Source organism: Varroa jacobsoni, unplaced genomic scaffold (genome assembly GCF_002532875.2).
Source record: "Varroa jacobsoni isolate VJ856 unplaced genomic scaffold, vjacob_1.0 contig00150, whole genome shotgun sequence".
NCBI classification, from domain to species: Eukaryota; Metazoa; Arthropoda; class Arachnida; order Mesostigmata; family Varroidae; genus Varroa; species Varroa jacobsoni.
Window position 1 is genome coordinate 41,589 of NW_019214420.1, and position 22,236 is coordinate 63,824.

General features: G+C 39.9%; 3 protein-coding genes across 8 annotated transcripts; 2 read left to right on the plus strand and 1 right to left on the minus strand.

Annotated features, from left to right (window-relative positions):
* Positions 1 to 530: 530 nt before the first annotated feature.
* On the minus strand, positions 531 to 10,944 carry LOC111270860 (RNA helicase MOV-10). Of its 6 annotated transcripts, none has more exons than XM_086972665.1 (18): positions 10,718 to 10,935; positions 9,815 to 9,993; positions 8,806 to 9,079; positions 8,134 to 8,321; positions 7,712 to 7,927; positions 7,130 to 7,285; positions 6,765 to 6,905; positions 6,343 to 6,603; positions 5,988 to 6,126; positions 5,483 to 5,632; positions 5,011 to 5,132; positions 4,016 to 4,124; positions 3,418 to 3,526; positions 3,002 to 3,162; positions 2,479 to 2,658; positions 1,794 to 2,045; positions 1,407 to 1,582; positions 531 to 718 (listed from the first exon to the last, which is right to left on the minus strand). In XM_086972665.1, the coding sequence occupies exons 2-18, from the start codon at positions 9,943 to 9,945 to the stop codon at positions 592 to 594; spliced, it is 2,892 nt and encodes a 963-aa protein (XP_086828791.1). In that variant the 5' UTR covers positions 9,946 to 9,993; positions 10,718 to 10,935; the 3' UTR covers positions 531 to 591. The 6 variants fall into 6 exon arrangements, with proteins under 6 accessions (XP_086828791.1, XP_086828790.1, XP_022707042.1 ...); XM_086972664.1 differs by having other exon boundaries at positions 5,020 to 5,132; positions 6,738 to 6,905; XM_022851307.2 differs by having other exon boundaries at positions 6,738 to 6,905.
* A 321-nt stretch (positions 10,945 to 11,265) lies between these two features.
* PolD1 (DNA polymerase delta 1, catalytic subunit) lies at positions 11,266 to 18,383 on the plus strand. Its single transcript, XM_022851312.2, has 7 exons — positions 11,266 to 11,522; positions 12,667 to 12,752; positions 13,254 to 15,604; positions 15,809 to 15,899; positions 16,029 to 16,342; positions 16,677 to 16,895; positions 17,427 to 18,383. The coding sequence occupies exons 1-7, from the start codon at positions 11,447 to 11,449 to the stop codon at positions 17,557 to 17,559; spliced, it is 3,270 nt and encodes a 1,089-aa protein (XP_022707047.1). The 5' UTR covers positions 11,266 to 11,446; the 3' UTR covers positions 17,560 to 18,383.
* Positions 18,384 to 18,498: 115 nt separating this feature from the next.
* B9d2 (B9 domain-containing protein 2) lies at positions 18,499 to 22,236 on the plus strand. The gene is made up of 2 exons (XM_022851332.2): positions 18,499 to 20,426; positions 21,890 to 22,236. The coding sequence occupies exons 1-2, from the start codon at positions 20,183 to 20,185 to the stop codon at positions 22,204 to 22,206; spliced, it is 561 nt and encodes a 186-aa protein (XP_022707067.1). The 5' UTR covers positions 18,499 to 20,182; the 3' UTR covers positions 22,207 to 22,236.

A 22,236-nucleotide genomic window follows, 5' to 3' on the forward strand; every position in this document is an offset into this window, starting at 1 on the left:
TATTTGAAAAAGGGTAGCTTTTATTTTGAATGTCGGTAACACCTTCGTTTTTGGCACACATCTACCATGTTATACATTCTAACAGGATAAATAGTAATTATCAAGAGCACACGTCCCAGATAATGCATATAATAATCTTTTAATCCGTGCAATTTGCAAAACCCGCGGTTTCAGCGGCCGCTAGTGTTTAACGGCGCGCCTCCGAATGGCACCATCGCCTCAGTTCAAAGCTGCAACAACTATAAGGATTGCGTTTTACGAACTCCAACACAACATGCGGGCATACATACAACTAAACATTATAAACGGATTGCATTGTGTAATGGAATAGGTAACGATTAATTTACTTTCACTTCGGTAACTTCGATAATAACATGGTTGTAATTTTTTCTGGATTAAACCCAGTTATTATATTATTATTAAATATTAATATTTATTCTATAACAAGACATTTTGTTTTAGCGTAGCTATATGTGCCCAAGTAAGTGAAGCGATATAAGTATGTTAATTACAAGAGATAAAAAGAGTAGTTCTACACATAAACAAATGCATTTATTACACAAGAAAGCGAACCATTATGCGAAAAAAAAATTAGTCCTCATTGGTCCAATGGGGCTCCTCTTGAAGAGTCATATCTGTGATGGCCACTTGACCATTACAAGCAAACGACCGTCCCTTAAACTCTTCCAGTCCTAGTGCGAGGTTCAGGGCTTCGATCCTAAAAATAAAGAAATCAGTTAAAGAAATATCAAATATACTACACTTCCTTCAAGACGCTTCACTGCTGGAAATTCAATCGGGTCGAAAAGAAATTCGGTTTTTTTCGTCGAATCAAATAATACGTGCACTAATATGGTTTCTGTACACAGACAAAGAAAAAATACGCGCTTAACATCCATATCTCCTCAAGCTTTGATGTTAAAGGATATTTGCTATTAGCATTTCCTTAGTCTCTATGAATCTTTAGAGCTAAAATTTTTAAAGAGCAAAACAAGTTTGACTGTAATCCAGCATTTAAATAGCTACGTATGATCTAATTATATGATACATATAGAAATCTACCGCACTACAGTTCTCAAAAAAAAAAAACAAGAGTACACCACTTCTGTCCATATTAGCTAAGGCTACGAATTTTGCCAACATTATAAACAATGGATAGCTTTATTTCATTAACGCGTTGTTGCCTAAAACCCTTCAAGAACTACAACCCTTTCTTACTGATGACATTACAATACAATATGCTAGGATAGGAAAATATGACCTATGAAATAGGTTAACCAGACAATGAGCTAATTGCGTATATATATATTATGGCACCATTTGATTACTACAGAATAAAATTATAGGAATAAAACAATCTGGTTTCGATCAAACGTCATCAAATTAAGACCAATCGTTGTACTAACTTTTGATATAGATCCTCGTATAGTCTCTTTGTGGTATTCCAGGCTACGCCGCGGCAAGCATTCAAGTCACGACAGTAATAAAGAAGGTTTCGCCAGCAGTAATCTTTCTTCAACACGTTAGGGTCGCCCACAATGATGAGCAAGGCCTTTGCGCGGGTCGTCGCTACGTTGAATCTCTGGAAAGATCCAAAGTAGTAAAGTACAGAGTCGATAATAGAATATGAGAAAAAGCAGCGACTAATGGAGCTGTTTATCGATTTTGTGCGCGAATTGCACGTTAGGGAGCCGTTTGTTCCGACTTAATAGTACATTCTATATTTGCTTTGCTATATAACGAGATTACGTAGGGCAAATAGGCAAGGGTATTCTAATGAAAGACAATGTAACCTTTTCATTTCTGAGAAAACCTAGCGTTTGGCCCTTTAATGAATCAAATGCTTGAGCAGCATCCGATCGGACGGTTGACAGTAGCATTATCAACCGTTCTTGGCCCTGGAATTCTTCAGTTGAACCAATTGTCACTTTGGTGTAGCCGCGTTCAGCGAGAACCCCACGAATTTTCAGAACCTGTCTCCTATACGGGGATATGATGCCGATATCCTCTTCTCTGATGCCGTCGCCGTCGTAAGTTTTCCCCTCCTGTAATCAGTTCAATGGTATTAATTCGTGCCTATTTTGACGACTGAACATCATCTGACTGTCACATAGTTCCATTCGTTCGGACTAAACAAAGTTTACGGAATCGATCGGACAGCCAACAGCAGCCTACAGAAAAAGCTTCACTAGTATTAACAACGCTCAACTTTATATGAAAATAGGCTCGAATACATACTTTTCCTTTATTTCAACATGTACTTACATGAAGCAGGGTAACATTAATTTCAGCATGTATAAAATTATCGCTTTACTAGAATGAATGAAAATGGCGAAACGCAACGTATCGCTCTAATGGACATAAGCACGGTGTGCTCTAATTTCAACTTTTTTCCTCTCCATACGTAAGTCGCAGGCCCGACATATATAAATAGTTATACCAGAAACAGAAAAATAAACCCAAATCATCCGCACACACTGTCAAAAGTTGAGTGACGTAGTTTTCGATCACAGAGATCTCCTCCGGGTTGTAAAACGATGGGTTATCCCCTTCGCGAAGTTCAGTGCCGGACACTCCGTGAAAAATGAGAGGCACACCAAGTTCTGGCAGTTCCTTATAGTTGATCATTGCATGCGTAAAACTGCGATCCCCGTGAGCCTAATAAAAACAAGCGTTCCTGTTATTGTCTAGCAGTCGTTCTATGTATTATCATATCGCGTATTAAGCAAAGAACAACGGTCGACGAATGGGAAGATACAATGTTTTAAATAGCGACACTTTTCGATTTCGAAGCAGGCATTTGTCTTTACGTTAAAAATAGGTAGCGACAAAATCGACAGTTTACATGAAGAATCAATTTCAAGGGGTACTACCGGAGCCAGAAGGCCGCAGTACGTACATAAACATAGTTTAACATGAAGCGATTTTGTCTAAGGCAATATTCAATTTTCGAATTTGGGTTCGATTAGTGAAAAATGTTGATCCCTATAGAAGCACTTACTTTCAACTCGTCATCATAGAACAGCTTATTGGGAAGATGAAGAAGAATTTCGTGTGAACGAAAATTTTTCACCAGTTTTGTCAGGAATATCGGATTGAAGGCGTTATTCTTCTGACGCCTGTACGGAGAAGTGTCCATTAGCCTTTCGAGCAACGATCGCCCTAAACAGAAAGAGAACAACACCGGAAACGACAAGATTTTATGAGCCCTTTTCATATGAGAAGTCATTTTATTGAATATACATATATTTTTGGTACACACATAGGAAGCATACATACACGCTATTTTTATCAAAACCCAAAAAAAAATTGTTAAGGCTACTTTCTCCTCAGAATCTGTCAAAAACGATTTTGTAATTATTTATACATAATTGGTTGTTATTAAATGGATAATTAGCTTCGTATAAAACAACTAACCGAATGCATACATTCTGGCAATTGGTGACCGAATGATGGGCCCCAACTGCATGTGATCTCCTGACAACACAAGGCATCCGGCAGGGCCACATTGACCTGGTTTATAGATCTGTTGATTAAGGAACGTATTACAGGTTGGCTTTCTGCTATCTTGACACTTGAAAGTATTTTGTTTTACTGACTCAACGTGGGCACAGTATAAATGTTTAGAATTCGTCGAAGTATGTCTATCGTTATTACGTGCAGTCGTGTTATTCCAGTAAAATATTGCTGTGTTCTAGACATACTGCATAATTCAAATAGTTTATCTCGCTCTAGAAGCAGGACAAGCAGCAATTGTTTTTCCAGTCAATGAATTAAATTAATTAAATCATGCGAAGTACATTTGTTTGTCATTATTCAGTACTAATAGATGTTCCAATAGAGATCGCTTTTTGTTTACAATTACATCAAATACACACACACACACACATTACATCACACAGATTTTGTGTGTGACAATAGGTGTGATCTCTGTTATGTTGTACACGAAAAAAACGTACCCATGTTCCTTGCCCAACAATCGAGAATCTAACAAAAACCTAATCGACTGTGATACCTTAAACAGTCCCGCGACTGGTATGAGTGCCTCTGGTTCCATGGCGTGGCCTGCTTCGTCAATAAATATGTGCGTGAAGTGATCTGGTTTAAATCCCTGTGTCACCAAGCTAGAAAGAGAATAGTGCACTTTCATCGCAATATCCATACGTTGATTGTACCTTAAAGGATGACTCGAGCTACGTTGTCTCACCACCGTATACCATTTTCTAACCTTCATCACGTCGGAAATGCAGCAGATTTTACAAGCAGCCAGAGAGATCGACAGGCTTGTGAGATCGATTTGTAACAAGCAATAATTGCAGTCACTTGGAACCTTATTGATAATTTTTAAACGAAAACCAGCATCATTAACCTATATATAGGTTCACACGTAAGAAGTTACTTGTTTTTTCACTATTCTTCTCATCGTTCCGTTTACATTTGTCTTTTGCCACTACTGAAAACAATGCTATTCTCAGCTATGAAAAAATTAGCTAAACAGACCTTCAATGTGAAAGGAGATACGAACCTAACACTATGTGTATACTGGAGTGTACATTTCAAGATTTCTGTATAATAGATTATGCCACGCGGTAGTAAATCCTGAAATATAATTAAGGGGACTGAACAAACGTAATGGCCAATTTTAGCTTTCCCAAAGTAGCGAAAAGGGTGTTGCATCAGCATTACCGAAAAAGACGAATGTATTAAACGTAATCTCTATTTCGGGGTTTTAAATGAAGGGACGCACTTTTTAAACAAGGGTTTTTGAATACTTGGTATAGAGAATCCTGAAACATATTCAAAAGCAGACATGTTTTGCTATTAATGTAACTGACAGAATGTTCTATACTGCTATAGGAAGCTCGTTGCGATGTTAGATTTCTTAAATCAAAAAACTACGCCAGAGTCTGGACGATGATCAGATGCGTACGCTGCCAGTGTTCGCTGCTGGTAGCACCCGTATTCTACGTTTTCTGCGTAAATAAAAAAAAAAGAAGAGCCCACATTTACTTTCCGCACATAGATAGCGTGCAAGCGATAATGCGAAACATGAGAAGCGTTTCCACGTCGAACTCATAGCAGGTGTCTTCCTTCGCGTTGTAGTTCGAAATCTTTTCCAGATCCGCGGACACCTGAATCACACGGTGACGGTTATCGTAAGGCAAATTCATGTACATACATATACATGATACAACGTTAGTGCATAACAGTCTAGACTTTAAACTGTTTACGTTACCATATGAAGACAGCAATGTACAACGGTGGTGACCAACGTAAATTTGATAACATCCATTTTACTTTTTTAAAGCAATCCTTGAGAATAGAGATCAGATTATTTTAGTTATACTTTTGAACAAGCATTCAGAGCTTATTTGCTTCGCCCGCATAACGGAAGCGATTGGAGATCGATCCTTCGTAAGGTCGCTGACCGATTACCCAATATATATATAGATATATAGTATGTACAACTATAAATGAATACCTTATTTTTATTGCAATTCATACTGTAGCATCGAAAGATATCGTGCTGTGGAATGATGCCACCACATATAACTTTTTCCGTGATCACGTTGACAGCCGAATTAGATGGTGCAGTGATAAGGATTCGACTTTCTGGAATTATCTTATACACCTGTCACAGAGTTATGATCGTTATTCACAAATTTGCCCCCAACGACAATAATGTATACCAAATTAGTAGTGCGTTATTTGGCAGAACGTTGTGTACCGTACAGGCCTCCTTATACCTATGGACGATGGAATGTACCATGTCCAGAGTTTCCTAACGTACCTCTGAATATCCGGGTCAGTTTAACACAAGTGGATATAAGGAAAATCACAGAGCTTCCCCTCAGTGCTAATACTTACTTGATTTATTGAATAAGTTTTAAATTATCCAGATTCAAACTGGTAAGATATAGCAAAGCGGTTACGCTTACGGAGATACGAAACTCATGAAGTAGAAAAATAGAAGAAGACCTGCTTACCTGCAAGATGGCTTCTGTGATTGTAGTTGTCTTTCCTGTACCGGGAGGCCCAAACACGATGTACGGTAGCGGGCGACTTAAGCCGCGCACTATGTTTTGTACTGCAGTAAACTGTTCGCAGTTACTGGCGATGTTATTGCTGCAGGAATGGAACAAAACCTTAAATTTATTATACGCGTATGATACGCAGTATTAGTCCACAAATGTAAATTATAAATCTAACCATTTTATTATACATAGTCAGCATGGACTATGTGTGGCCGCCTACGTCGGTGTTTTATCGCTTATTCGTGACCATTCTATGTGATTTTTCTATTATTATTATTATTATTATTGTGCTATTGTTACTACTTACTTTATTAGTTCTATATCCACTGAGGGGTCTTTAATAGCCAGGTCCGCCGGCCACGTTTTTTGAGGAATAATTATAGATTCAATGGAATCATTTATATTCTTTAGACGCTGCTCAACCTGACTCAATGCGCGATGCATTAAACGCAGATTCTTTCGGTTCACGGAAAAACGTATACCAAATCGCAGTTCTTCCGCCTTTTCTAAATTGAGAGTGCTAGGATCATCCTCATCAGCAGTAAGGCTGTGATAAGCATCAAGAAACCTAAATTCGCATCGAACAAAACGTAATACAGTGGCAGTAGTTTGTCGCTTATCTACGACTATTATATGTTAAAGTGACGTACAATATGTATCGTCAGTTGTATAGAGAGCTGATATGCGAGACACACTACTTACTGAGGTGTCATGTTGATCTCGACTGACCTTGATTTGATACGATAAATTAAACCCTCATATTCTATCGTCTTATTAACATCAGGATTATTAAGAAACCGAATATATATATAATCCAAAGGCAGAAGCGATGGACGGCCTTCCTGCAAGCCCTCGACTTCCAGCTCGAACCTGTAAATGATTAGGGTCAGGCAGATAGACGAATTTAATACTTTAGACTGTCGCCAGCGGCACATCAGTACAAAAATAAAATTACGTCCGATTTGAAGAAGGCCATGAAGACGGCCTGAATTGTAAATGACGAACAAGCTAAACTGAGAACACATGTTTCTGTGGCTTCAGATGACTGAACTCAAGATTCGCTGAGATTTGACATGCTATGTCCTCTCTCATACCTTTCTGTATCGATGGAATATTTGAGTTGTGCATCGTGTTTATCGTAAAGTCGGATATCGGCCTCTTGCTGAATATCCTCACAATGCAAGAGTATCCGCATGTATCTGTTATAGTTCTCAGGCTTTTCGGCTACGATACCGGTTCTCAGATAGTCGCTGTAACAATACAATGATAAATGAGTGGATGACATCAACGCATCAATGAATAGAAGGGGACCCTTAAAGCGAAAATATACGTGGCGCATCATCACGCTTCAGTGGCGCAGCAGACATGGAACAAAAAAGAAGCACATTCTATAAAAAGCTTCGGTTAAACGGACGTCTATTATATAGCTTGCGAGCGCATACAAAGTTACGTCATCTATGATAATGAAGACTGGAAGAGTCTCATTTTTTTCACCATTGGCTTTGGGATGACGTATCTGAGGTTTGTGTCGGTACGACCTACTGTTCAATTTAGTAGAAGTGAATGTTGGACAATATGTAACAACAATCGTCTGGGGACGTCAGCGAAAAGGAAGAATAGCGCGCAGTACAAAAATTCTCACGCCAAACAACCTTCTATCAATCGGTAGATCTTACCTGATCATTTTATAATACTCCACGAGGTTTGGATCGCTTTTGTCGTCGACCTGCATCTGTGCTAAGTGAAGCTGACGAAGGTAATTATCGGCAAAATACAGATCCAAAGGCACTCTACGTATTGTAGTTAAAGGAATTTGATCATCGTATTCCTCGTCTTCATTAACAAATCCTGCATCTCGCCGTCTCGGTAGTGCTTGGGCAGGTATCTTCTGACTGAAAATAATATAAATGCAATGAATCAACAACGACAGAGTTAAAAGGGGAGCATTTATATATATATATCTATATATATATCCGCTACATCGTGTTTGTTGCGTACATTCTGTTTAAGGCTGGCGGGTAGGCCGATTCAAAACCGATACAAGAGACCAATCTAGTGTTTCTATTATGTAAGGTATATTATATAAAGTCACACTTACCTAAAAGTTGCTCTGGTCATTTTTATAATTTTAGTGGCTGTTGGTAGAAGTACTGGTTTTGTTTCTGTGAAAGGTGTATTATTGCTTTCGATGTTGCGAACGCGTTCATTTCCGCAACGAACTCGAACGTGCCGTACTAATCTTACCACGGGATTACCTTCGCGACCGAGGATTAGAGCCAGCGTTACCTGAAATCAAGTCATAAATGGATGGGGAATTTTTCTCAATGAAAATAGCTTATTATCAATTCAAATCATGATTATTTTTAAATAGTTACTAGTATAGGATGTCTTCGATCGAATCTTTACTTCGAATGCAATTGCTAAATGAACTTTTAAGATGATTACATCAAGAGCCTACACCAGATATCTGCTACAACCCAAAACCACTGGCAGAGTTTTCGGCTTGGAATGAGCTTAAGCAGGTCCGATTGCAGCAACGATTCTAAGAAGAAGGCTCTTTGTTTCCAGGTTTTGATTAGTTGTTCAGGGATAATCATAGAAATTTATAGAAAAGCCTGCAACGGTGAAGTTCGTTGTCTATGCCTAAAGTAACTTCGTTTTATTTTATCAGCTATCATACGGACGCTTTAAGAATGAGCCAATCTAATAAAGCGATGTCTCTGAGCTACACTATGATAAATAAACGAGTAATCAAGTCCGAACTATTCACAGTTTTCGACGCTACATCCACTGAGTATGCAACGAGTGTCACAAAGCATGAACCGCCTTTAGGGATCTTTGCGGAATCCTTTATCTTCACTTGTAGGATTTCCGACGCCTCCAAAATGAATGCCTTATTCAATTGAATGTCGTAGTCCTTACTGCAAACCTCCAAGTCGACTGTAGTAGGCTCGCCAGGTTCACTTTCTATGAATATTACGTCACCCGTTTTTTGACCATCAAGCCACGTACTAAGGCCTTCTTTTTCACGAGTAAGTTCTGCCCTGTACCAAACGAAAAACAGAAGAAAGACGGAGTTGCCACAAAAAGGTCACGCATATTGAATGCAATTTTCTCGCGTTACGTGCTCTGTATAGGTCACGAATAATTTTCATTTACAACTGAATCCAATATGATTTTCCGAATAAATAAATAGCGCCACTAGGCCACACAAGTTTTTTCGTACAGGAACGAGCTAGTTTTGTACGAATAAGTGGGCTCTTCATTAAGATCAATGGAGAAATGCTTATTTGGCTAAAGAAATCTGCACTGTGTAGTGCCATGTTAACTGCTTCGAAAGTTACGCTTTCATGAAGCTTCTCTAGGCAGGACAAAGCCGGGTCAAGAAAAACCCAAAGGTTAACACATCCGACGGTCGCATTCTGTTAAAACACCGAGGGATAACTCTATGTTTTCTTATGCCAAGCTGATGCCGGTATAATTATTGCGATGAAGCACTTAACCGCAATAATTACACTTAACTACAAAATTTATGTAACTGTAACTATACCAAGCGCTCCGACACGCCTAGGTCATGAAAGTGCTAAGTTTGATAAAAAGTTCTTACAACCAATATGTCTTTCTTGTTAGAAAAACACATGGTGGCGAACCTAATCCCAATCTCATCGCTTTATATATATATGAAATTGCAAATAATGACTCCCCCTTTCGTATATACATTATTACTTCTGGCTAATTCTATGTCAGCCTATAGAAAAATAATAATCATCGTAACTAACCGTTTGGAAGACAGGTAATGCTTTATTAAGCCGATTTCATGTGACAAGCTCTTGACGTGCCGGTCCCTGTCAGTCGGGAGTACGTTGACACCGCAGTACTCGCATCGTACGGTTTGTCGGCTTTTTAACATGTTGACACACTGCGGGCAGCAGTTATCGTAGAATACTCTAAAATATAGCTAATATTAAGAGATGTTAATAAAGCATCCTTTTTTTTTTTATTTGCGTGCAGCTTAGATCACGCCACGTATTTCCTTTGATGCCAAGGGAAGTCTTATAAATACGTAATCGCATGGTGTACGTATTTGTTGAATAGACTTTATCAAAAAATTCTATTCTAACCTCAGCAATATATCGTTACAGATTTAAGTTCACCAAATTAACTAATTTGTGTAACCATTCTCAAACATTATGAAACCTTTCCTTGGGAGACTCAAGTAATAGAAAAGATGCTTGACTGGCAACGTTAAAAAGCAAGATGGTTAGTTTTCACGTTTTCCATATGCAGGATTAAAAAAATGCTAATGTTAAATCAACATGTTTCCTTAAGTTCATTAGTATTGAGTGCCTGTAACAACGAAACAAGAGCGAGAGATTCCACTTCAGCGACAGCACTGATAATATAAACTAATTAGTTGAACGCCTTTTCTTAATGAAAACTGTTGTGCGTAACTTGCGGTGACGTTTTTCATTCACAGTCTTTTGATGCGGATAGCCAACCTGGAAAGTTGTCTCTTGCCATTGCTTAGAGCCACTTTTATCGTTTCGCTGGGCCAAAGAAGTTATTTGCGTTTAAATCCCAAATATGGCTGTATCTGGTGGGAAAAACAGCATGAGCCAAGTGGGCTCAACAAATAGCTAAGAAATGGTAAAACAAATTATTGCTGGAAAACACTCACGTACTAGCTATTTCACCGGGTATCCGTATTTATCGACACTCAATCAACGTTGGCATGAAGTTCTTTAATAAGCTCACTAGGGAACAGCATACGTAATAACACTGTTAAGTAAACACTTAAATGACCAACTGATTACATCGAAGCTTCGCGCTCAATCTGCATCAGTATTTCAGATTACTTGCTGAATTTTTAGTTTATATTGTATCCGTTCTTAACAATTTGGACACCAACAATTTTGACTCAAAGATCATCAACCTCATTATGCGCAACAGCCCATTGGACGTGAAAAGCAATCGTTACATTCACGGGGTAATTTTGTTCAGTTGTACTTTCTAATTGGAACAATTTACTGTGAGTTCATTTATTTGATAAATTTTTACTATACCGTCATTGTCTTGCTGAGACTATTCCAAACTTCTTAAATAAAGTAATGTTGATTGAAAATTTCCCGCCATTTTTGCTTCCCATTCCCTCGCCTTTTCGCTCTCTCCCTCCTCTCTCTCTCTCTCTCTCTCTCTCGTTCTCTCCATTAAAAAACACAGCCGCCTAAAACGAAGACCAGGAGCCAATTCACTGGGTGTCACAATGTGCATCGAGAGTTTTATTTCTTAAAACTCGGCGCTAGTTTACACTGTCGTTGGTCCTCACAGATTGTCCGCGGCCTATAAATAGCAATAGTACGAGCTAGTGATTTACTTCTTTGGTGATTCGCTGCGTTTACACGTGCGCGAGGATGTCGCAAAAACGTCATGCTCCGCTCGCGGGCGCCACGGCGCCCGCGAAAGCCTTCAGAAAAGCCGAGGAAGATGGTTAGTTTTCACCGTTTTTCATATGCAGGTAGTTTGCTACAAGCTAGTATGTATGGACTAAAAACGGGCGGCTATAAGAAATGCACCTGATATGTGGATGATTACGCGAATGTGTCGTACGCCTTGTTGCATCGAGGATTTGATCGAATCCCACGTATAGAAGACTAAACTTCGTTCACGTAACTTGGTCTGGCGTCACGTGTCTCCTATTTGAAAACGTTAGATCAGCTGGCATAAATATTACTGTAATTACAAAAGACGATCTTGACATGAAACAAGTTCACGATCATTGCTTAGTAGCCAAGTCCTGTATATAACTGTTCATTGACTTGCTGAGTAGTTATTTGGTAATTGGGTAGGCAACATATATTTGGCTGAAAGAGTCTTTAGCTCGAACCCTGCCAATGGGGTGTACTACTATATTAAACACAGAAACATATATATTATAGAACACCCTATTTCGTGGAGTAAAGTTCTGGTAGCCGATAGTGTTATTTATACTAAATATGAATTACAGTTGTGCGTTGCAGTACAATCGTTCTAGTTTGTATTTTACAGCCATTATTTACTATTAATGGCGTCACGCTGCACGAAACTGGTTTTCATACAGAGATAAACAAGCCACGTAAGAGAAGGTCACGTTAGTAGAAAATTTTATAGAAAAGACTGTTCGAAAATGAGTTCGAGTTGTTTCTAGCATTGTACGTGAAGACGCGTGCAAATATTCTAGTAGAACCGAAATTACTATCTCATCTCAGATGCGCATCATACGAAATAAAAACGGATACCGAATTTGTATTACGTGTTCAAGATAAGTTTTTGCTTTTGCAACCTCTCAGTGGTAGATCTTCTGAATCAATTGTATTTCGCAGTGTTGCAAAACGTCAGATCTGTTATTTAAAATCAAATAAAAATGAAATTAATGAAGACATCTTGGCGGCGTTTCAAAATTTCAAAAAAAAAAACAAAAAACAAGAGAGCTTTTCGTGTGTGGGACGTCGCCTCATTACGAACAACTATCGTTACTTTGAAGTTGTTTGTTCTGAATATACAGTTTATCAAGTGTAGTTGGCTTTAATCGATTATATTATAATTGCTACAGATAAAAACCCTTACTGTTATCATTATTGATGTGTGGTTCTAGGGGAAATGGACTTCGAGTCACAACTTGCTATGATGGAAGAATTTGAAGAGGAGGAAAAGGAGCTCAAAAAAATCGATCTTTCCCAGGTAAAACAAACACGTAAAACGTTAAAAGTTATTTAGCAATTTTTATTAGATTATTAATTAACTCTCGCCAGATAGTGCTAAATGAGCAAGAACAATTCTGAAAATAGAAATGCTTTATAAGTAATTGTAAATATCTAAAAAAAATGTAAAAAAAGTAATATGAATAATTTTATCCATTACATTTTTCAAAGTAGGCTAGAGCGTAGGCAGTCAAGATCAATGAAACATAACAAAATGACATGTAAGTTAATAATTAATAATCACAGTACATTTGAACAATCTGTAATGCTGTAAAGGCACAGCCTAAGCAAGTTACCTAGGCTTGCTTTCAGGTGTGGTTATCGAATACTCTCTAACATTAAAATATCGAAGTAGGCATTTATCGATTATATTTTTATTTTTCTGATCATATATACGGTAGCATTACAAACTATCATTGTCTTCGAAAAGTGTCGATTTCAGATTAATTTTTCTCCTCTCACAATCTGTGTCATGTTGCAGTGTCCCCAAAATGAGGTTGGTTCACATCGCTGGGGTCGGCCGCGCGCTCCCCCACTTGACCCGAAAATGACAAATCTTGAGTTCCAGCAGGTCGATCTCGACCACTACCTGGGTTCCGCAATGCAGGGCATGACAAACGTGAGCTCTGAGACAGTAGCCATTACACGAATGTTCGGAACCACTGATGAGGGGCACAGTGTCGTTTGTCATGTTCACGGTTTTCTACCGTACTTCTATGTAGAGGCACCTAGTGGCTTCGAAAAAAAGCACCTTGAGGAGTTCCGCCAAAAACTCAACCGTGCTGTAATTGAAGATATAAGGGGTTCGAAGAGTGTCAGCGAAGCTATTCTTGAGTGTAAACTGGTTAGCAAACAGAATATCTACGGATACTCTGACCTAGGACTTCAACCGTTCATCAAAATCACTGTTTTGCTGCCTCGACTAATCGCTCCTGCCAGACGACTTTTGGAGACCGCTACTGTCTCTACTTCGGCCCATCCTTCCCATAATTATCGGCCATTTGAGGCAAACATTGATTTCGAAATTCGCTTCATGGTAGACACACACACGGTTGGTTGCTCGTGGATTACCCTGCCAAAGGGTAAATACAAGCTGAGATCAGACGCCGAAATAACGTCTTTATGTCAGTACGAGGCTGATATCAGATGGACCGACATGGTGAGCCACCAGGCGGAAGACAACTATGCGCGAGTGGCACCCTTTCGAATTCTAAGCTTTGATATTGAGTGCGCGGGTCGGAAAGGTGTCTTCCCCGAGCCCAGCAAAGATCCCGTCATTCAGATTGCTTCGATGGTCATTAAGCAAGGTCAAAAAGATCCGTTTATACGAAACATTATGACCTTAAATAGCTGTGCTTCTATAGCCGGTGTTGAAGTAATGTCATTTAAGACTGAGTCGCAAATGCTCGAGAAGTGGGCTACTTTTATTCGCCTTGTCGATCCGGACATTATTACAGGGTATAATATCATGAACTTCGATTATTGGTATCTTGTTAATCGGGCGAAACACTTAAAAGTGAAGACTTTCGCCTACCTTGGCCGTATTAGGGGCAGTGAGTCGGTGATCCGCGAAAGCACGCTACAATCGAAACAAATGGGTAGACGTGAAAATAGGAATATTACGATGGAGGGACGAGTAAACTTTGATCTACTGCTCGTTCTGCTGCGTGACTACAAGCTTCGTAGCTATACACTCAATGCGGTATCATACCATTTTCTGCAAGAGCAAAAAGAAGATGTGCAACACAGTATAATTACTGATTTGCAGAACGGCGATGATCAGACTAGACGTCGGCTCGCTGTCTATTGCCTCAAGGACGCTTTGCTACCGCTACGTCTACTGGACAAACTCATGTGCATAATTAACTATATGGAAATGGCGAGAGTGACCGGTGTCCCGCTGTCGTATCTGCTTTTGCGCGGTCAACAAATTAAAGTTGTTTCACAATTATTGCGTAAAGCAAGAGAACAGGACCTCATTCTGCCGGTGATCAACATCCAGACAGGTGACGATTTCACCGGCGCGACTGTCATTGAGCCGGTGCGTGGCTACTATTCGTCACCGATAGCGACGCTCGATTTCTCCTCGCTATATCCATCAATTATGATGGCTCACAATCTATGCTACACTACGTGGCTAAGCAATACGAAGATGCGCGAAAAACTTAATTCTAACGAGTTCATTAGCACCCCGTCGGGCGACTACTTCGTAGCGTCGTCGAAACGCAAAGGCCTGTTACCAGAAATCCTCGAAAGTCTTTTATCGGCTCGAAAGAAGGCGAAAATGGATCTTAAAAACGAGAAGGACCCATTTAAGAAAAAGGTTCTCGACGGTCGTCAGTTGGCGTTGAAAATTAGCGCTAATTCAGTGTATGGTTTTACCGGGGCGCAGGTTGGTAAGTTGCCATGTCTGCCGATTTCTCAGTCGGTCACGGCGTTCGGTCGAAGAATGATCGAGGAGACAAAGAACGAGATCGAAGCAAAGTACTGCAAGAAAAATGGCTACGAATTTGACGCGAAGGTCATATACGGCGATACAGATTCGGTCATGGTACGGTTCGGAGTGGAGAGTCTCGTCGAGTCAATGAAACTTGGCCAGGAGGCAGCCGACTATGTCACTTCGAAATTTGTGAAGCCGATTAAACTCGAATTCGAAAAGGTCTACTATCCATACTTGCTGATCAATAAGAAACGTTATGCTGGTCTACTTTATACGAACCCTGATAAACATGATAAGATGGACTGCAAAGGTATCGAGACTGTGCGACGAGACAACTGCCCTTTAGTAGCAAACCTGATCAACACCTGCCTTGAGAAGATCCTTATAGATAAGTGAGTGCAAACGGTGAGCTTTGCTTATGAGATTTTGATTATGTATTCTAGCTAAACGGGTAGGCACAGCTCCCGTCGTTCTATTCGTCGTGAGCAACTTTAGGTTATTTCTATGGAGGTACTTAGAGCCGGACTAAGCCGAAATAGCAATTGGATATTTTTAATCTAATAAGCTCCCGCCGACTGATGCTGTTCATGATATAGGGATCCTCAGGGTGCGATCAATTTCGCTAAACAAACGATTGCTGATCTACTTTGCAACCGGATCGATATTTCGCAGCTGGTAATCACCAAGGTATGTTAGCATTTTCGTTCGAAAAAGCCTCGCTAATTATATTGTTGCACAATAATAATGGCATCTATACTGATGGCCAATTTCCGCTCGTGATCATGCTAATTCGTGACTGACACGTTTTGGATTCAGGAATTGACTAAAACAGAAGATGAGTACGCAGGAAAACAGGCTCACGTAGAATTAGCCAATCGTATGATGAAACGCGATGCCGGTAGCGCCCCAAAGCTCGGCGATCGTGTTCCTTACGTCATCGTAGCAGCTGCTAAGGGTACAGCCGCGTACCTAAAAAGCGAAGATCCAATTTACGTCCTCGAAAACAATGTGCCTATTGACACACAGTATTACCTCGATAACCAAATCTCAAAGCCGCTGCTTCGAATTTTTGAGCCGATTCTTGGTGAGAACCGAGCTGCCAGCGAATTGCTCCGCGGAGATCATACACGGTAATGGATAAGCCGATAGGTAACACTGTAATGAACAAACACAGCCAGCTAATGCTGTATCGTAATTAGGCAACTAATATATGTACATATGTGCTTTACGCACCTGAAAACATATGGTCAGTTATAAAAGCCTGGAAGGTGAGCACTTGTAGAATAAGGTCACTCCTAAAATTGCCATATAGCACTCACGTAACATTTTTTTTTTCTTATCAAACCGTTACAGCTATCAAGTAATACATTTTTCTATATAGGTTCTGGGCTAATTTTGTCTCAATTTACGGTCGATGGACGTATGAATCACTGAGCTTTTGCTGACGCTTGTAAATTGTTATAGGTCAAAAGCTGTAGTCCATAGCAAGGTCGGAGCTCTGGCAATGTTCACCAAAAGGAAGGCTACCTGTATTGGCTGTAAGGCGGTCCTATTAGATGAAGTACTAAATAATGCTGTGTGTAATCATTGTCGCGAGAAAGAAAACGAGATTTACATGACTGAGATGATGTCGCTGAACCGACTTGAGGATAAGTTCGCCAAACTATGGACCCAGTGCCAAAGGTGAGCCAATTTAAGGACAAAGATAAATTCGGATTTTCTGCTTTGCATTGTTGAACTTCATCTCAAGTATCTACATTCGACCTTCGAGAAGATTTATAGTCGTTAGCGTTTAGCTAAAGGCATACGTTATGCCTTTAGCTCTCGGTCTTTTCGAATAAAATGCCCTCACCGCTTGCGATTCGTTACTATACCTTGACCATGTATTTGATATTTAGCAGTCTACAAGAATAAAATCTCACAGTCTAAGTTCGATGCCGGCAGATTCCCTAGGTGTTTTGGAGCGTTAAATGTACTTTCGTCAAGACAGTGTTAAATACCTTATAGCTGCATTGTAACATATGTTTACATAGGCACTTTGTATGCAGAACAGTTCAGTCGAGCTTCATACGGAACTAGTTCAACTTATCCTATTAATGTGTAACGTTTCGCATCTTCGAAAACGCAACACCGTTTTTGCTACTATTGTTACTCCAATTCAAACAGGTCACATTCAACATAGAAGTTATCTGCTATCATGCACTGTCCTTACAGGTGCAGTGGAAGTTTGCACGAGGAAGTATTGTGCACGTCCCGGGACTGTCCTATTTTCTACATGCGGAAAAAAGTGCAAATGGACCTGCAAGACCAGCAGAAATTGATCGACAGATTTATACTTGATTGGTAATAAGGCCTAACGATTATCCGGGAAGATATTACATATGGGTTGGTTCAGCGACGACTTTATCGCGATATTGAACGGTGCTCAGGCTAATGGAGTTTCGTACCTAGCTTATCTCTCCTGGTACGCCCTACTGGTAAGGTCGCGTGTGTTTATGCAGCGACTGTTCGCCCTTCCATTAGACTGTGTCATGAGGCAGTAATGCTTTTTGTTAGATTGCACACACAATTAGGCACAGTTGTGGTGTTCCGTGTTCATTGGCTTCGTATTATCATAAATATAATTGATAGTTTACATACTAAGTAAGCCAGATAGATTATTTAATACGAACAGCATTAATTGCAAAAAAGTGACTGTTTCTAATAAACCTAGAAGCTAAGCTGCTTTATGATTATTATAAAATGTTAGTGTATAAGCACGAGTTTGACCCGCTCGACGTTCCTCTACACGAACAACGTTCCATTTGACGCAAGGTAAGTCGGTTCTTTTGGGAAACGCCACCTTAACGATTTCGGACAAATGGTTTAAAGTGCCCTCGATGTCAAATAGTTCGAAGGTAACAGGACAGCCATTGTTCTTGGCGACGCCAAAACTTTACGGACGGCCGGATCAGGGATAGAATTAAACAGGCCCTTAATGTTACTAACGGCTGTGATGACGGGGTAGGTGTTGTCCAAACTTTCAGATGTTTACAGACTGAAATGCGCTAATGGACGGTAAGATGAATGCCGAAATTGTTTGTATAAGCCGTAGGTAGGCTAAAATGTGATTCGATATTGTATAATACATCTCAGTCATAAATAAAAAATATGGATTTTCTTTCTTTTGAATACATTGGAGTCATTAAATCGCCGCAGTTCTAAAACTGCGTAAAATTTGTGGTACTACTTGGAAAATAAAAGGAGGCAAAGAATGTCTACAGTATAGATTAACGTTCCCTGCGTTGCTCGTTTAATCAAATAAATAAAGAAGATGTCTACGCTTCATTCCCTAAGCGAGACTACTTTTTTTCTAACTAAACAGCGTTGCTTTGGTGAAAGATTATTTTTTTCTCCTAAATTTAGTAATCCTATTTTCAATCTTTAAATCGTAATGGAGTTTTGGTTTTGGAATTTATTAAGCCTGTTTACCAACAGATACCTGCTTCACCGTTACCACAAAAAAGCCATTTCATGCGAGGATAGAGATTCGGAGCGGCTGAGAAGAGCATACAAATATTGTTGGAGATAAAGATTGATACGCTTCGTCAGCTATACCAAGATATATACCTCCTAAGCTTCTGAAAGCCCTGTTAAACCACTCTAAATCTGGAATCAGGTCTAGCCAGCCAGTTCTTGATTTAGGTATGATTTCGCTGTGGGATACCAGCAATGACCGGTTACGATTACAATTTTATACGACATAAGACAATTTGTTAACTAGGTCATCTGTGTGTGTGTGTTTGGCTTATGTAGGCAAAAAAACAAAACGTTTCGTGTTTTACGTCCAGTACCGCCGTTAGGTATCCCATCAGACGGGTGGATGACACCCACCAACGAAACTATGTGTTTCCAATTTCCACGCTCGGATTCGTACCCAGACCACCACGTATATCTAAAGTTCACCAGTCGAACACATTACACACTATGCCATCACTTAGATAAAACTGTGTTGCATCTATGTTTCGAGTCTTAGGTCCAATATCACCGTTAGTCCATCAGACGGCTCGCTCCCAACACGACTCTGCCCACATTCGGGTTCGAATCTAGACCGGACGTGTCTGTAATATTAGCAGCCAAATACGTTACCCACTATTTCATTACCGGGATTGTGTTGCAAGGCACCCTTAAACTATAATTCCTTTTAACCATGTTTTTCCCCCTATTTTTACGCCTTATACTTGATTGAGCCGACCGAAGTCACCCTAAGTCCCAATCACAAACGTTCCGACAAATGCATATATATTAATCTATTCGCTACATGGGTATAGGTCTCTTCCTTCAGTTTACCAGCTGCTGGAAGAATTTTTACTTTTTTAGCGATAACCTCATTACCCGAACAGTTCATGATATGATTCAGCAAAAAAGCTGCTCCGTGCGGTGGCAGCAGTCCATTCTTGAAAGAGCGTCGCCATGGAGGCCGTGAATCAACAAACGATACAGGTCGGAGAAGGGGAGACTGTACCATCGGGAGGAACTCTACTGAGACGCTGATGCCGGACCGAACAGGAGAATATCATTGAGTGATTTCTGTGTTTATGGGAAATATGACGTTCTCTTAGTAGCACATAAGCTATAAGAGGTGCTTACTGTGTGAGCTATCTGCTCCATCGACACTTGTAACTAAAGCTATGAGGTTCTTCAACGACTAACCATAGTCGAACGCGACTCCTGGCAATAAAGTTACAGTATCTTAAAATGATGTTTGTGTAATCATTAACGGGAAGATGTGTTGGTGCTGAAGACTATTGAAATATACCGAAGTGAGAATGAGCAACTATAACCAAATGAAAACTACATACGAAGTCATTGTCAATAAAGACAATTGACTGCAAGAAAGTTGATATCTATTCGCCCAAAAACTTGTCACATTAGAAACTGGATAAACCCGAGGAAACGGTGTTCCCGGCCATGGCCAGCTGGCTAATGTGATGGCAGAACTCCACTTAATCGGGCAGTTGCATTCGCTTGAACTTCATGAGCCAGAAGCTTCTCTTGTTGGAACTCTGGGCACGTCAGGATTTTACTGCGTATACCGTTTGGCTCTTAGCGAGGGTTGGACCCATCTTGAAGGAAGCTTTTCGGGTCGAACACAGACGACAAAAGATAGACTTGAACCACATGCTATCTGGAATTTTCCTCTGGATACACATCTTATTACTAAAACTTTTCAAAGTGAGCAAACCTAATTAAGCATGAACAGTTTTCTAATTCACGAATGTTTCTGAGCTTCTGATGGCTAGCACGTTTTTCCTATATCTTTAGAGTCGTGGCTTGTGTGCTAATAGGAAGATGTTTGAACATTAGCGAACGGGTAAATGCAAATACGAGCGAATAGATTCCGTGTTGGCCGTTAATACAATGCTTTAGTTTGGCATATAGAAATAAACTGAGGCACATATATTGAGTATCCGGCAATAAAGTTTTCAAAATTTAGCACGTAATTGTAATTCTATTTAAGGATCTATTCAGCCAGGGTCGCTATAATGGACTGATGACTAGATCGGTTCTTCTTTGAACAGTGGAATCAAGGAAAAAGATAGAAGTGTTTCTGCCCCGTCAATCACAATAGCTTCTAGTTAAAAGAAACAGTCTTGCCAAATGAATCTTGCCAAATCTGCCAGAAACTTTTATAAAGTTTTTGGCAGATTTGGAAATGATTTCCAAAATGGAAGCGTCGCATTTATTAGCAATAGTATTTTCGAAGCAAAGCAGTACACTTTTAAAAAAAAAGTACTCGACGCGTTAGTAAACTTTTAAAAAATTGTCTCACATCCACGATTGCGCGGATAATCCAGCTGGATCAGGTCACGTGTCGTTAACTTCGGAGCTAAATGAGTTTGAAGTCCATTGCTGCCATTGAGCATTTTTCGAAGCAGTTGGCCTCTTTCATTCCGAACAACGCGTATTCACGTTCGGCTTCAAATCCAGGTTATCTCAGGTGTTCCCAAATGTAGTAAAAAAAAGACACGGCACCTACACCGTGACGGTGGCTAAACTCGAAACTTATAGAACTAATTTTATCACCTGATACAATAATTTTGTAGTTTTTTTTCTATACATGCTCTAATTCATATGTAGGTAGAAAAAAAACCCTGAATACAATCCATGCGAGTGCTCCGTAGCATCTGATGCGTTGAAATAATATTGCTTCGTTTCGATTTGTTGCTTCATTAGTTAGTTATTAATGTTTTTTTCGCTATTTAAAATAAGTCTTGACTACCTAACCCCGTTTAAATTCTTCCCCCCTTACATATAGACGTATAAGATGGACATAACAAAATCGAGAATTAGAAATTTGACATAGATCTGCGTTTTATTTCTAAATCAATTTAATACCTTTTCTGAATTCGATATATATATAATTCGGAGTGTGCACTCACATACGTGAACGTGCACGCGTTTCCTCGGTACGTGAGCAAAAAAAATAACAGATGGAAATAGACGGTTTGCGTCGGAACTAGAAAAAGCTGAATTGTTACTTAGCAGAAACGCTCATTTCACCTTCGCAACCTGACAGACATCAAACTCGTTACCGTAAGCGCTGCTTTGACTCAATCGAAAATGATAGTTGATAAAAGCTTTTGACTACAAGATCTGACTGTGCTCTATTTCGCTTGTCGTTTGTTTTGTTTAAGATTGGCCTCGCGTCGTGTTCGAGGTCTGGCGCACGGATGTACTGAACCGTTCGGAAATTCTTGGCTACGGCACGATCCATCTGCCGAGTCGTGCTGGAAGGCACCATCTTGCTGTTCCCCTATGGAGACCTCTGGGCTGTAACCTAGAGGAAATTCAAAGAAACTTTTTGGGCGGAGGTTACCAGTTGACCAGTTTTGACTCGTTAGCCGCAGGAACAGAACGGTACAAATTGCAGACAACAGGCGTTGGCTACTTGTTTCTAGACGTCAATTTGATTCTTCGAAATCTGGCTAAATTCGGAGTCCGCACTAGCTGAAAACAGCTTCTTCAAATACCATAATCGAAC